We start from the raw sequence: 15,121 nt of genomic DNA, 5'->3' as shown, positions 1-15,121 counted from the left end.
TTTTTTTGATTTATTGTAGAGATGAGGTCTCGCTGCCCAGGCGGGTCTCGAACCCGCGGGCTCAGGCAATCCACTCACCTCAGTCTCCCAAAGGCGCGGGATTACAGGCTGAGCCACCGAGCCCAGCTCTACTATAAATTTTAAAAATTAGCTAGGCATGGTAGAGCGTGCCTGTAGTTCCGGCTACTTGGAAGGTTGAGGTGGAAGGATCGCCTGTGGCCAGCAGGTTGACACTGGGGTGGCCGTGAGCATGCCACTGCATTCCAGCCTGGGCGACAGAGTGGGACTCTTAACTCAAAAAAAAAAAAAAAAAAAAAAAGCTGGGCATGATGGTGAATGCCTGTAGTCCCAGCTACTCAGGAGGCAGAGACAAGAGGATTGCTTGAACCCAGGTATTTGAGGATATGGTGAGCTGTGATCATGCCACTGCATTCCAGCCTGACAGAGTGAGACCTCAACTCAAAAAAAATAGAGAGAGAGAGAAAGAAAAGAAAAAAAGAAAGCCAGGCCCAGTGGCATAAGCCTGAAGTTCTAACTGTCTGGGAGGCTTTGGTAAGGAGGATCATTTGAGGCCAGGAGTTGGAGAATGCAGTGCACCATGATTTTGCTTGTGAATAGCTACTGTACTCCAGTTCGAGCAATATAGTGAGACCTCGTGTCTTAAAAAAAAAAACTAAGATAAACAATTGTGCAAAAAAAAAAAAAACCATAATATATCCTACATAGCTCAGTTATATAAAGCTTTTGCAGTCATAATAAAACAGACACTCACTAGTCACTAAAACTTCAATAAAAAGAAAATAAATTTCAGTAAGTAGAAAGACATGTCATGTTTGTCAGTAGGAAGACTCAGTGAACATTCTCCCCAGTCAATGTCAATGGACTTTTTTCTTATTTTCACTAAATTATTCAAAGAATCAAATGAAAGAGTATGTGGATAGCACCACTATGAAAATTCTGAAAACAGAATTCCTTAACAAATATTAAAACCTAGTAGAGTTACAGTATTAAAGATAGAATTATACTGATTTAGACCAATGAGCAAAATGAAATGTTCAGAAATAAATCAAAGTATTTTAGCACATGATAAAAGTAGTGATTTAAATCTGTGGAGGAGAATGTTTTTCAACGAATTGTGCAACAGTACTGAGATAAACATGATGACCTTAACACCACATCATGATAAATTCCAGAATTTAAAACAGTGGGGGAAAAAAACCCTAAAATAAGTAGACCTTTTTGAGTTGGAATCTCACTCTGTTGCCCAGGATAGAGTGCAGTGGCACACTCACAGCCTCCCCAGTGTCGACCTGCTGTGCTCTGGTGAGCCTTCTGCCTCAGCCTTCCAAGTAGCTGGAACTACAGGTGCTACCATACCCGGCTAATTTTTGATTTATTAATAGAGCCAAGCCCTTGCCAAGTTGCTCAGGCTAGTCTCAAACCCATGGGCTCAGGCAATCCACTTGTCTCAGTCTCCCAAACTGCTGGAATTACAGGCTGAGCCACCAAGCCTGGCCAGTAGACCCTTCAAAGCAGAAAAACAAAGGCATTCGTTAGAAGGACACACAGACAAAAATAAATAAATAAATAACAGCAAAGAGAGAAATTCTTTTAAAATACTGGATTGGAAGACATATACTTTTATTTAATAAATATTCTTCAACACTTATTACATGTCATTAAATACAATCTACAGGAGACCAGGAGTTTAAGATCAGACCAGGCAACTTGGCGAGACCTCATCTCTACAGTAAATCAAAAAATCAGCTGGGCTACACACCTATAGCTCCAGCTACTTAGAAGGATGAAGAAGAAGGAACACCTGAGCCCAGCAGTTTGAGGCTGCGGTGGCAGTGAGTGTGTCACTGCACTCCAGTCTGGGTGACAGAGTGAGACTACAATTCAAAAAATAAATAAATAATAAATAAAATTAAAGAAATTAAAAAGTGAAATAAAAGTTGAAGCAGGGGCTGGGTATGGTGGCTCAAGCCTGTAATCCCAGCACTTTGGGAGGCCAAGGTGAGAGGATTGCTTGAGTACAGGGGTTTGAGACCAGCCTGGGCAACTTGGTGAGACCTCATTTCTACAATAAAAATTGAAAAATTAGCTGGGTGTGGTGGCGTGTACCTGTAGTTCAGTTATTTGGAAAGCTGAAGCAGAAGGAACCCAGCAGGTTGAGTCTGTGTGGCTGTGAGCACGCCACTGCACTCCAGCCTGGGCGACAGAGTGAGACTCTAACTCAAAAAAAAAAAAAAATTAAAAACTTCCGGCCAGGTACAGTGGCTCAGCCTGTAATCCCAGTACTTTGGCAGGCTGAAGCGACAGGACTGCCTGAGCCCAGCAGGTTGAGGCTGCAGTGGCCATGAGCATGCCACTGTACTCCAGCCTGGGCAACAGAGTGAGACTCCAACTCAAAAAAAAAAATAAAAAAATAAAAACTTCCGGCCAGGTACAGTGGTTCAGCCTATAATCCCAGCACTTTGGCAGGCTGAAGCAAGAGGACTGCCTGAGCCCAGGAGTTCAAGATAAGCCTGGGTCTATAATAAATCACAAAAACAGCCGGGCTTGGTGGCTCAGCCTGTAAACCCGCACTTTGGGAGGCTGAGGTGAGTGGATTGCCTGAGCCCGTGGGTTTGAGACCTGTCTGGGCAACTTGGCAAGACCTCATCTCTACAATAAATCAAAAAAAAAAAAAATTAGCCAGGTGTGGTAGTGCGCGCCTGTAGTTCCAGCTACTTGGAAGACTGAGGTGGAAGGATTGCCGGAGCCCAGCAGGTTGAGGCCGCGGTGGCCAGGAGCAGCCACTGCACTCCAGTCTGGGCGACAGAGTGAGACTCCAACTCAAAAAAAAATTAATTAATTAATAAATCACAAAAACTAGCTGGGCATAGTGGCATGCATCTGTAGTTCCAGCTACTTGGAAAGCTGAGGCAGAAGGATTGCCTAAGCCCAGCAGGTCGACACTGGGGTGGCCATGAGCAGGCCACTGTACTCCAGCCTGGGCGACAGAGTGAGACTCTGACTCAAAAAAAAAAAAAAAATTAAAGACAATGAGACTTCCTTATCCAAAACTGGTCTTTTGGAGTATTTGGCTATTATCTCTCTTTCCTGATGTCTCTGAAGGTCAGATAAAGATTTTAGTTCTGCCTGGTGACATGGAAATTCAGCACGAGTGACTCCATTTTGGTTTGGTCTGTTGGACCTTGTGCAGGAGATCATTCCAAACCAATGGCCTCCTGTCTCCCAAAGTGCTGGGAATACAGGCATTAGCCACCATGCCCTGCCTTATTTTTGTACTTTTTATGTCCTACCAACTACACCACTTGTATATCTTAACCTTTATAATAAAAGTAACTGAAAAGTAACCAATTTGCTTTTTGTTCTGTTTCTGCTTTCCTTAGCCCTTTTCTATCTATAAAGCCAGTCTCTTCTGCTCAGTTCATGAGAACACCCAAGGTAATGCCTGATTTGTGACCTGCAAATACATGTCAATTAGATCTATAACTAATCTGTTGTGATTGTGTCTTTTGACAATGCTAGGCACCATATTAGGTCTCAGTGTACAGTGTGCACAAAAAAGACATGGCCCTTGCCACAAGAGGAGCTGAGAGTCTAGGAGAGAGAGAATAAATCATTATGAAGAAGTTTGGGCCATCCTCAACTTTTCTCTCTCACATTCCACATCCAGTCAGGCAATCAACTAAGCACTACTTTCAAAATACAGATGTCTAGAATCTAACTACTTACCACCTCTACCATCCTCATCTCTCAAAAAGATTACAGCAGCCTCCTGAAGGGTCTTCCCACTTCCATCCTCCTCCTGTCAAGTCTATCCTCCATGAGAGGGATCCTTTTACCACTCAAGTCAGATCCAGCTACTCCTCTGCTGAAAGTCCTGCATTTCGCTTGGGGTGAAAGTTAAAATCCTCACAGAAGCCCAAGACAAGCCACCTGTGACCAGTTCCTCTACCTACTCTGACCCTTCACCACACTCTTGGCTCACGCACTCAGTTCTAGCCACCCTGCACACATCACACGTTTCTGTCTTAAGATCTGTGCCAAGAACTCCTTCTCTCAGAACTCACCTGGCGAACTCCCTCATCGCTTTCAAGTGTTTGCTGAACGAGCTTGACAACTCTACTTCAAACTGCCACTCTCTGCCCCATCACCACTCCACAACTCCTGATCTCCCTTGCCCTGTGCTCTACGTTTTCTTTACTCCATAGCTCTTGTCACTTCTAATAACACTCAAGGTATTGCCCGATTATTTATTTATTCATTATGCTTATTATTTACTGTTTATCTATTCTAACTACAAATGCAAGCTCTATGATGGAGGGCTCTTTCTTTGTTTTGTTATCTTACATGTTCCAAGACTCTGGTACGTGACTGGAGACCAGTAAGTATATACTGAAGCACCGAATGAATTTATCAGAGAAACAAAGATTTATAAGCCTGATACTCAGTGGTGTACACAGCTCATGGGAAAATAAACTTAATACAACTTCTAGAGGGTAATCTACCAATATATGTTTAAATATCATATTATATTAACATTTGCACTTGGATGTCCCCTTTGAGGGGACATTGTAAATCTAGCAAACCACTCAGATGTCCCCTCTCAGAGGATATAAAAAGATTGTTGGTGATTATACAAACTTATGCCAGAGCAAATTTTTTTTTTTAGTTGGAGTCTCACTCTGTCGCCCAGACTGGAGTGCAGTGGCATGCTCCCGGCCACCGCAGCCTCAGCCTGCTGGGCTCCGGCGATCCTTCCGCCTCAGCCTTCCAAGTAGCTGGAACTACAGGCATGCACTACCACACCCGGCTAATTTTTTTGATTTATTGTAGAGATGAGGTCTCGCCAAGTTGCCCAGGCGGGTCTCGAAATCACGGGCTCAGGCAATACACTCATCTCAGCCTCCCAAAGTGCGGGATTACAGGCTGAACCACCGAGCCCGGCTGCAAATTTTTTAAAAATGTATCTTTCTTTTGAAGTTTTCCATTCAAAAACAATGAAGAACCTATGTCCCATTTGAAATTTGTCAAGCATTTGACTGATGAGTTGAGAAATTGTTTTTAGGAATCACAATTGCATCCTTCCACATCATCTTCAAACAACAGACAGAACAATAAATGACATAGTATTAATGTGGGAGGAAGAAAATGAGACTGCATTTCCTGCTCAAATAGAAAAACACCAGGTGGAAGACGTTAAAACACATGCACATGTATCAATGAACCCACAGAGCATGTCAGTGACTGTTTCACACGTTACCACAGGTTAGGAAAAGCAAGATATAAAATTGTGGTCTTTTTGTCATAAATAATTTTCTCAATCTCCAAAATTCCATTTTAAGGCAAATATTACAATAAAAGACTTGGTTCCAATGCTATACTAGTGAATATGAAGTGATTAGTTTTTCACTATTCTATAAAAAAAGAGAGGTTGAGCTGCTGGTAGGTGGGATGCAAGATGTCGTCAAGTGCAAAGCGTTAAATACATATTAAGGCAGGGCTCGGTGGCTCAGCCTATAATCCCAACACTCTGGGAGGCCGAAGCAAGTGGAATGCCTGGGCCCGTGGATTTTACACCAGCCCAGGCAACTTGGAGAGACCTCATCTCTACAAAATAAAATAAAAAATTCTGGCTACTTGGAAAGCTGAGGCGGAAGGACCACAAGAGCCCAGCAGGTCAACACTGGGGTGGCTGTGAGTATGCCACTGCATTCCCACCTGGGTGACGGAATAAGACTCCAACTCAAAAAAAGGAAAAGAAAAGAAAAGGAAAGAAATATATATATAAAGTCTTTAGATGTTCAGCCCTTTCATTAGGTAATTCTACTTCTTGGCCAGGAGTGGTGGCTCATGCCTGTAATCTCAGCGCTTTAAGAGGCTGAGGAAGGAGGATCATTTAGACCAGCCTGGGCAACATGGTGAAACTTTTTCTCCACAAAAAAAAATAGAAAACTTAGCCGGGCATGGTGGTGCACATTTATAGTCCCAGTTACTCGGGAGACTGAGGTCAACCTGGGCAACTTGGAGACCTCATCTACAATAAATCAAAAAATTAGCTAGGCATGGTATCATATGCCTTTGATTCCAGCTACCTGGAAGGCTGAGGCAGAAGGATCGGCTGAGCCCAGCAGGTCGAGGCTGCAGTGGCCATGAGCATGCCACTGCTCTCCAGCCTGGACAACAAAGTGAGATTCTGATTCAAAAAAAAAAAAGAGAGACCAAGTACAGTAGCTCACGTCTATAATCTCAGCACTTTGGGAGACCAGCCTGGGCACCTTAGCTGGGTGTTGTGGCACATGCCTGTGGTTTCAGCTACTTGGAAAGCTGAGGTGGAAGGACCGCCTGAGCCTAGTAGATTGAGGCTGTAGTGGCTATGATTGTACCACTGCACTCCAGCCTGGGCAACAGAGTAAGATTCCAATTTAAAAAAAAAAGACGACTTGGTTTGATGCATGCACATCCTGAGGTTTATTTAATAACATAAATTGTATGTGTTACTATAGTAAATATAGATAATTTTCAATGATTGCATGAAATCTGCGTGCGTCTCTGATTTTTGGTTTTTTTTGAGTTGGAGTCTCAGTCCGTCACCCAGACTGGAGTGCAGTGGCTGCTCCTGGACACCGCAGCCTCAACCTGCTGGGCTCTGGCGATCCTTCCACCTCAGCCTTCCAAATAGCTGGAACTACAGGTACGTGCTATGACGCCCGGCTAATTATTTGATTTACTGTAGAGATGAGGTCTCGCCAAGTTGCCTAGGTGGGTCTCGAATGCGCAGGCTCAGGCAATTCACTCACCTTGGCCTCCCAAAGTGCAGGATTACAGGCTGAGCCACCGAGCCCGGCCATATCTCTGATTTTTTAAAATCTATATACTTAGAAGTAGAATTCTCTCTTTTTTTTGTTTTAAAAGACAGGGTTTTGTTCTGTCTCCCAGGCTGGATCATAGTTCACTGCATCCTCAAACTTCTGGGCTCAAGTTATCCTCTTGCCTCCTCTGCTTTCCAAAGTGCTGGAATTATAGATGTGAGTCACTGCACTTGGTCTTTTTTTTTTTTTTTTAGTCTGAATTTCACTCTGTTGTCCAGACTGGAGTGCAGTGGCATGCTCATGTCCACTACAGCCTCGACCTGCTCGGCTCAGGCGGTCTCTCTGTCTCAGCCTTCCCAATAGCTGGAATCAAAGGCATATGCCACCATGCCCAGCTAATTTTTTGATTTATTGTAGAGATGAGATCTCACCAAGTTGCCCAGGTTGATCGCAAACTCCTGGGATCTAGTGATCCTCTCACCTCCGCCTACCAAAGTGCTGGGATTACAGGCGTGAGCTACCGTGCCTGGTCAAACCAAGTAGTTTTTTTTTTTTTTTTGAGTTGGAGTCTCACTCGGTTGCCCAGACTGGAGTGCAGTGGCTGCTCCCGGCCACCACAGCCTCGACCTGCTGGGCTCTGGCGATCCTTCCGCCTCAGCCTTCCGAGTAGCTGGAATTACAGGCATGTGCTACCATGCCCGGCTGATTTTTTGATTCATTGTAGAGATGAGGTCTCACTGCCCAGGTGGGTCTCGAACCCACGGGCTCAGGTAATCTACTCACCTCAGCCTCCCAAAGGCATGGGATTGCAGGCTGAGTCACCGAGCCTGGCACCAATTAGTCTTAAGCAGAGATTTAAGTGCAATTCCTCCTCAAAGCACAAGAGATGTCTATTCTGATGCCTGTCTCAGTAGGATTTAGGGATGAGGGCACATCCATTCAGTTCTCTTAATCTGTTCTACAATTCAAAACCCAAACAGAAAACTGTCTAATCTGTGTTATTACCAGCTATTACTAAACCTTTCAGAAAATCATCAGCACATTAAAGGTAGATCCCACCATTCACTCACATGATGTCCAGCACGGAATCATTCCGAATGACCTTATGGGAGACATCAGCGAGCAGGAAAAGACCTCCATCTGTCCTCCGGATGCTAGCTGCATAGCCTGGCCAGATCTGCAATCTGAATAGAGGCATGGTCTTTACTCTAGGGTTCTGAAAGAACACAGACACCTCCATGCTACCATTTAAAGCAACACTTTGACTTTTTCCAGTTAGAACTCAAAAAAATAAAAATATTAAAAATAAAATAAAACGGTCAGGCTCGGTGGCACAGCCTGTAATCCCGCGCCTTGGGAGGCTGAGGTGAGTGGATTGCCTGAGCCCGCGGGTTCAAGACCCGCCTGGGTAACTTGGCGAGACCTCATCTCTACAATAAATCAAAAAATTAGGTGGGCATGGTAGCATGCGCCTGTAGTTCCAGTTACTTGGAAGGCTGAGGCGGAAGGATCGCTGGAGCCCAGCAGGTCAAGGCTGCGGTGGCCGGGGAGCGTGCCACTGCACTCCAGTCTGGGCGACAGAGTGAGACTTCAACTCAAAAAAATAAATAAATAAATAAAAATAAAATAAAATAAAATAATACTTTGAGTTGACACTGCCTTTCCCTAACAACAATGAAAAAGCCCAGGAAACAAATTAAATCAACAGTATCACAAACTTACTAAAAAAACCAAACTGGGAAGATTTTTAACTGATAAACTGAATTCACTACAATAAAACACTGCTTATATTATGGTCTAAAATACAATGGTTGCAATGAAAAATTTATTTGAAACACTCAAAAGTAAGGAGGAAGAAAAATTATCACCAACCTGTGATGCTGTAGTACCATAGCACTAGTAGGGTCATAAAAGTTTCTCCCCACAAGCTTCATATCTAAAAGTTTCATTACCCTGAAATAAAAAGCAAGAACAGGTTTTCTAATAAAAGGATAATAAAATTAGGCTCAGTTACTCTTAGCTACATTTGCCTTTGGAAGACTAAAGGGTCAGAAATATTTGTGTTCTTTGTACAATATAGCTTTTATGTTGAATTTTGCTAAAATAAAAACAAAAATTCCCAAAGCATTTATCTTGAAGTATGTGCAACTGACTGCTGTCTTTCCAACTTACAGCTAACCAAATCAGAGTTGATTTTCCAGGCTCAATGTACATTACTTTCACCATTAACTAAAAAGAAAGCAAGAGAGCACATTTCTAAGTTTGCAAGTAACAGTTTGGCAAAGGGAGTTAAGTTTATTTCTTGTAGTTCAGCTTAATAGGTAGAAATTAGGTGCTGAGTTACATGAATAAAGAGATAGTTTAGGAATAGCACCTGTACGAAAATTAGAGTGTCACAAAAGAAGTTAAACAATTATGAGCTGTCTATAATCCAAAATTCAAGGGACTGGGAAAAATTCTTCCAGAAAATATTTTTGCACACCACCTTTCTAAGTAGTCCCCTTGTTAATAATACCATTAAATATGCACTATAAAAAACTGCTTTTAAAATTCCTGAAGGAACCCATTCCCTTATCTAGTTACCTCCAAACCTAATTTCATATACCCAAACCTGGCCTATCTCTTATAAGAGAATTTTTGAGTGAGTTAGTTTCAATATTATCCATTTATTTATCAAATGCTTCTAAAACCATCTACATATACACTGTAGGCTTCTTGAAGAACACTGTTGCAAATACAAGACTAAGTTAAAGGAACATAAGACTTCAGCTATTTTCTCACCGACGGAAAACAACATTGTAGAAGGGAATGCACAAGTTAGAACAGGGCTCCAGGATTTTTGTCAGTTGAATCTTAATGCTGATTTCGGCACCATCCGTTTTCCTTTGACTTTTTACCTCAATAACCTAATAAATACACACAAGTAAAAAGAAATGACAAAACTGTCAAGTCCTAATCTAATCTAATTGTGTTCCAGCAGACACTAAAATAAATATATACGTATGTATTTGATTTTTGTAGAGACAAGGTCTCACTATATTGCCTAGGCTGGTCTCAAACTCCTAGGCTCAAGCAATCCTCTCGTCTGGGCCTCCCAAAGTGTTGTATTATAGGCATGAGCCACCGTGCTCAGTCTAACACCAAAACATCTGAAAACATTTTTTCTACTTTTCTCACACTGTTGCTCACACTGGCAAAGAAACAGCATAATAGCTAAGATTAAGAAGTTATTTGGTAAGAGAAGCCCAGTAAAGTTTGAATTTGCAATTTTAAGCCATTCTTTATCACTGAGGTCAAAGGCTTCCAACCACCCCTCTCATGTGAGAAGGTGCTTCTTAAAGAACTCAAGTGTTATATCATGTAGAAATCTATCTTACTTCTAGGAATAGGAAGGTACAACTCAATGTTCAGGAAGTCTATGACTTCCAACCACTCTAAACACCAGAGCACTGTTTGGTTTCATTCTAATGTCCATTTCATGTTGGTCTTACTTGTTGAAGCTTAATAGGCAAGTAGAGAATGGATCCATCAAAAGCAGTGACATTTCCGGTGATAGCTTGATGGTCCTTCAACATGCCAAACCTCATGCTTTTGCACTCCACACTGGGGCTAGAAAATAATAAAGAGGATTTCACTTCAATTGGTCTCAAACAGCAATCTTTTTTTTTTTCTGAGTTGGAGTCTCACTCTGTCGCCCAGATTAGAGTGCAGTGGCACGCTCATGGACACCCCAGCGTCAACCTGGCAGGCTCAGGCAATCCTCCCACCTCAGCCTTCCAAGTAACAGGAACTACAGGCGAGTCCTACCATACCCAGCTAATTTTTTGTTCGTTTTTTAATTGTAGAGATATGGTCTCACTAAGTTGCCCGGGCTGGTCTCAAACCTGCAGACTCAGGCAATCCACTTGCCTCAGCCTCCCAAAGTGCTGGAATTATAGGCTGAGCCACCAAGTTCGGTCTCAAACACCGAGTTCGGTCTCACCACAACTGTGCAACAGGTATATTAGAGAAGCAGTCATTAGTAACCGCTGCTCCATCTAGTGGTCAGATTAAAAATTACATATTTGACTAAAAATAGAACTGATTTAGGAATATCTGCTGGTGGCAAAACATAAAAAAATATAGAATGGATGGATGGATGGATGAATGAATGAATGACTGAATGAATAAGTAAAATAAAATCAACATGCAATCCCACCACTGAAGGACAAATGCCTTAACATGTTAGTGTATATTCCTTCCAGATTTTATTTTATTTTTTGAGTTGGAGTCTCACTCTGTCACCCAGGCTGGAGTGCAGTGGTAGACGTACTGGGCTCAGGTGATCCTTCCGCTCCAGCCTTCCAAGCAGCTGGAACTACAGGCATGTGCTACCATGCCCGGCTATTTTGTGTGTGTGTGTGTGTGTGTGTGTGTGTGTGTGTGTGTGTGTGTGTGTTGGGAGTTTCACTCCGTCGCCCAGACTGGAGTTCAGTGGCTGCTCCCAGAGCCTCGACCTACTGGGCTCCGGCAATCCTTCCGCCTCAGCCTTCTAAGTAGCTGGAATTACAGGCGTGCGCTACCACACCCAGCTAATTTTTTAATTTATTGTAGAGATGAGGTCTCAACAAGTTGCCCAGGCGGGTCTTGAACCTGCGGGCTCAGGCAATCCACTCACCTCAGCCTTCCAAGTCGCGGGATTATAGGCTGAGCCACCGAGCCTGGCTTAATTTTTTGATTTATTGTAAAGATGAGGTCTCACCAAGTTGCCCAGGCTGGTCTCGAAGCCATAGGCTCAGGCAATCATCTCACCTCGGCCTCTCAAAGTGCTGGGATTATAGGCGTGAGCCACCGTGCCTGGCCATCCTTCCAGATTTAACCAAAGAATCAGAACATTCTTTGTGTAAAAGCCCAGATAGTAAGTATTTCAGGCTTTGTGGACCAAATGGTCTCTCAATTTTGCCATCATAGCACAAAAGCAGCCATAGACAATATGTGAACAAATGAGCATGGCTATGTGCCAATAAACTTTATTACAAAAACAGTCAGTGGGTCAGCTGTGACCTTCAGGCCGGTCACAGTTTGCCATCTCTGCTCTAGAGTCTTCAGAGATACATCCTTTAAAAAAAAAACGATTTTACTCTAGCCATTTTTCATTCATGACAATTCCAACTTTTTATGATTCGATGTAACAAATTTAACAGCTTTGTAAAACTCCAGTAGCCACTTTATACAATGATTGTCCCGTTATATCACAGGAATACTGAACCTTGTTCTACAATTGCAAAGTTTAAACAAATCCAAGGCTAAAAAAGGTCAAGCACGTTCAAGTATGAGAGGATACCCCCCAAAAAACTGGAATTATCTTTTGGAGGGCAGGTCCCTTGTTACAGGCCTCCCCCACTAGGTAGGTGCCCTAGGATAATCCAGCAGCAGCATCAGTGGATCAGTTAATGTTGTTGAGAAGCTGCATTCAGCTTCAGTGAAGTTTTTTCTTTTTTTTTGAGTTGGCGTCTCACTCTGTCGCCCAGACTGGAGTGCAGTGGCCGCTCCGGGCCACCGCAGCCTCGACCTGCTGAGCTCCAGCGATCCTTCCGCCTCAGCCGTCCCAGTAGCCGGAATTACAGGCATGCACTACCACGCCTGGCTGATTTTTTGATTTATTGTAGAGATGAGGTCTTGCTGCCCAGGCGGGTCTCGAACCCACGGGCTCAGGCAATCCACTCACCTCAGCCTCCCAAAGGTGCGGGATTATAGGCTGAGCCACTGAGCCCGGCTTCAGTGAAGTTTTTTTTGGAGACTCTTTCAATGTGTTTGCTCATTTCATCATGGGAAATTTACCAGCACATCTGCCAACACGGTGCTGAGTGTTCAGCAGGTTTCTGTGTTTTTTTTTTACCAAAACAGCATGACCTCCATGCCCCACCCTCCCTATTCACCTGATCTCATCCTGAACTTTTTGTTTCCCTGGATGAAAAAGTCCTCAAAGGAAAATGTTTTGCTGATGTGAAAGAGGTGAAACAAAAAATGGCAGAAGCAGTAAAAGGCATCCAAATTGACAAGCTTAAAAATTGTTTTGAACATGGAAAAAGTGTCTCAATAGGTGTATCATATCAAACAGAGAGTACTGTGACGGTGACTTAAGTTTAAACATGTAAGCATAAATAAACTTTTTTTTTGAGTTGGAGTTTCACTCTGTCATCCAGGCTGGAGTGCAGTGGCACACTCACGGCCACCCCAGTGTCAACCCGCTGAGCTTGTGATCCTTGCACTCCAGCCTTCCAAGCAGCCAGAACTACAGGTGTACGCTACTATGCTTGGCTAATTTTTTGATACATTGTAGAGACGAGTTCTGCTAAGTTGCCCAGGCTGATCTCAAACCAGCAGCCTCAGGCAATCCACTGGCCTTGGTCTCCCAAAGTGCTGGGATTATAGGCTAAACCACCAAGCCCAGCCTCCACCATCTCTTTAATGCTCACTTCCTCCCTATGCATTTCATAACAAGCCTGTTCCCTGGAGTCCAGTTTCACCTTTTGGCTCCTTCCCTCCACCTGTCACATGTGCTCAGCTTTCTTATCTCGAAGAAACTGTTAAAGCAATCCTGTTACTCTCATTAATTATCATTCCATTTCTCATTCCTCTTAAAAACTTTTAAAGTGAGTAGCCAAGTCTCTTGGCCTATGCCCTCCCTTTTCCCCCTCAATCTTTAATTTTTTTTCTCTGTAACTCTGACAAAACTACTGGGAAATCACCAAGAGTGTTCTCAAAAGTAAATCCAATAATTTTTTCCCCTGTGGCCAAAGTCAGCCACCTTCTCCTTCTCCTCATTAAAAAGGGTCCTTCCTTTAGTCTTTATAATGTATCTTCAGGTTATCTCCTCCCCCGCCCCAGCTGTTCCTTTCTTCTTTCTTTCACTCTACTTCCGCCTGTATCACCAATGCAATTTGTGAAGCTCCCCTTCACAGATTACAGACTTCCTAGCACAGCCATTTTTGAAAACAGTAAAGAGGGTCCTCAAAAAACTAGAAGTAGACCCCTAACATATGACCTAGCAATTCCACTTCTGAACATTTATCCAAAAGGACTGAAATCAGTATGTTGAAGAGATTATCTGTGCTCCCATGTTCACTGCAGCACTGTTCACAATAGCCTAGATATGGAATCAACGTAAGTGTCCATCAGCAGATGAATGAATAAAGAAAACATGTATATCGTATACACAATGGAATATTAGACAGCCTTTTAAAAGAAGGAAATTCTGTCATATGCAACAATATGGACAGACCTGGAGGATATTATGTTAAGTGAAATAAACCAAGCACAGACAGACAAATAACCACATGATCTCACCTATATGTGGAACCTAAAAAAAGTCAAAATTCATAGAACAGAGAGTAGAAAGGTGATTGCCAGAGGCTTAGGGGATGAGAGGAATGAGGAAAAGGGAACTGCTGGTCAAAAGCTACAAAGTTTCAATTAGGCAGAATAAGTTTTAGGGATGTATTGCAGTCTGTGGTAAACTATGGTGACCATACTTAGTAACAACATATATTTCAAAATTGCTAAAAGAGATTTTAGGTCTGACTTGGTGGCTCAGCCTGACATCCCAGCATTTTGGGAGGCTGAGGCAAGTGGATTGCCTGAGCCCGTGGGTTCGAGACCAGCCCAGGCAACTTGGCGAGCCCTCATCTCTACAATAAATCAAAAAATTAGCTAGGTGTGGTAGCACACGTCTGTAGTTCTAGCTACTTGGAAGGCTGAGGTGGAAGGATCATCGCAGTCCAGCAGGTTGATGCTGGGGTGGCCATGAGCATGCCACTGCACTCCAACCTGGGCGATGGAGTGAGACTCCAACTCAAAGAAAAGATTTTAAATGTTCTTACCACAAAAAGGTAAGTAAATGAGGTGACGGATATGTTATTAGCTTGATTTAATCTTTCTGCAATGTGTACATATATCAAAATATCACACTGTACCCCATAAATATGTAAAGTTATTACTGGCAGTTAAAAAATTCAAACTGGCTGGACTTGGTGGCTCAGTCTGTAATCCCAGCACTTTGGGAAGCCAAGGCTAGTGGATTGCCCGAGCCCTTGGGTTCGGGCCCAGCCCAGGCAACTTGGTGAGAACTCATCTCTACAATAAATCAAAAATTAGCCAGGCATAGTAGCACATGCCTGCAGTTCCAGCTACTTGAAAGGCTGAGGCGGAAGGACCACCGGAGCCCAGCAGGTTGACGCTGGAGTGGCCGTGAGCGTGCCACTGCACTCCAGCCTGGGCGACAGAGTGAGACACCAACTCCAAAAAAAAAAAAA

General features: G+C 43.2%; 1 protein-coding gene across 1 annotated transcript in view; it reads right to left on the bottom strand.

The window, feature by feature from the left end:
• Positions 1-15,121, bottom strand: part of PIWIL2 (piwi like RNA-mediated gene silencing 2) — an 89,920-nt gene that overhangs the window by 70,288 nt on the left and 4,511 nt on the right. Inside the window, exons 6-9 of the mRNA XM_008063548.2 lie at positions 10,319-10,436; positions 9,609-9,733; positions 8,700-8,780; positions 7,898-8,011 (exon numbers count right to left, since the gene is read on the bottom strand). Coding sequence (XP_008061739.1) covers positions 7,898-8,011; positions 8,700-8,780; positions 9,609-9,733; positions 10,319-10,436 — 438 coding nt within the window. The remainder of the gene's footprint in view (positions 1-7,897; positions 8,012-8,699; positions 8,781-9,608; positions 9,734-10,318; positions 10,437-15,121) is intronic.

The sequence above is a fragment of the Carlito syrichta genome, unplaced genomic scaffold (assembly GCF_000164805.1).
Source record: "Carlito syrichta isolate Samal-C Ts95f unplaced genomic scaffold, Tarsius_syrichta-2.0.1 Scaffold306946, whole genome shotgun sequence".
In the NCBI taxonomy this organism is placed as follows: domain Eukaryota; kingdom Metazoa; phylum Chordata; class Mammalia; order Primates; family Tarsiidae; genus Carlito; species Carlito syrichta.
This window is presented reverse-complemented; position numbering and strand designations above follow the sequence as displayed.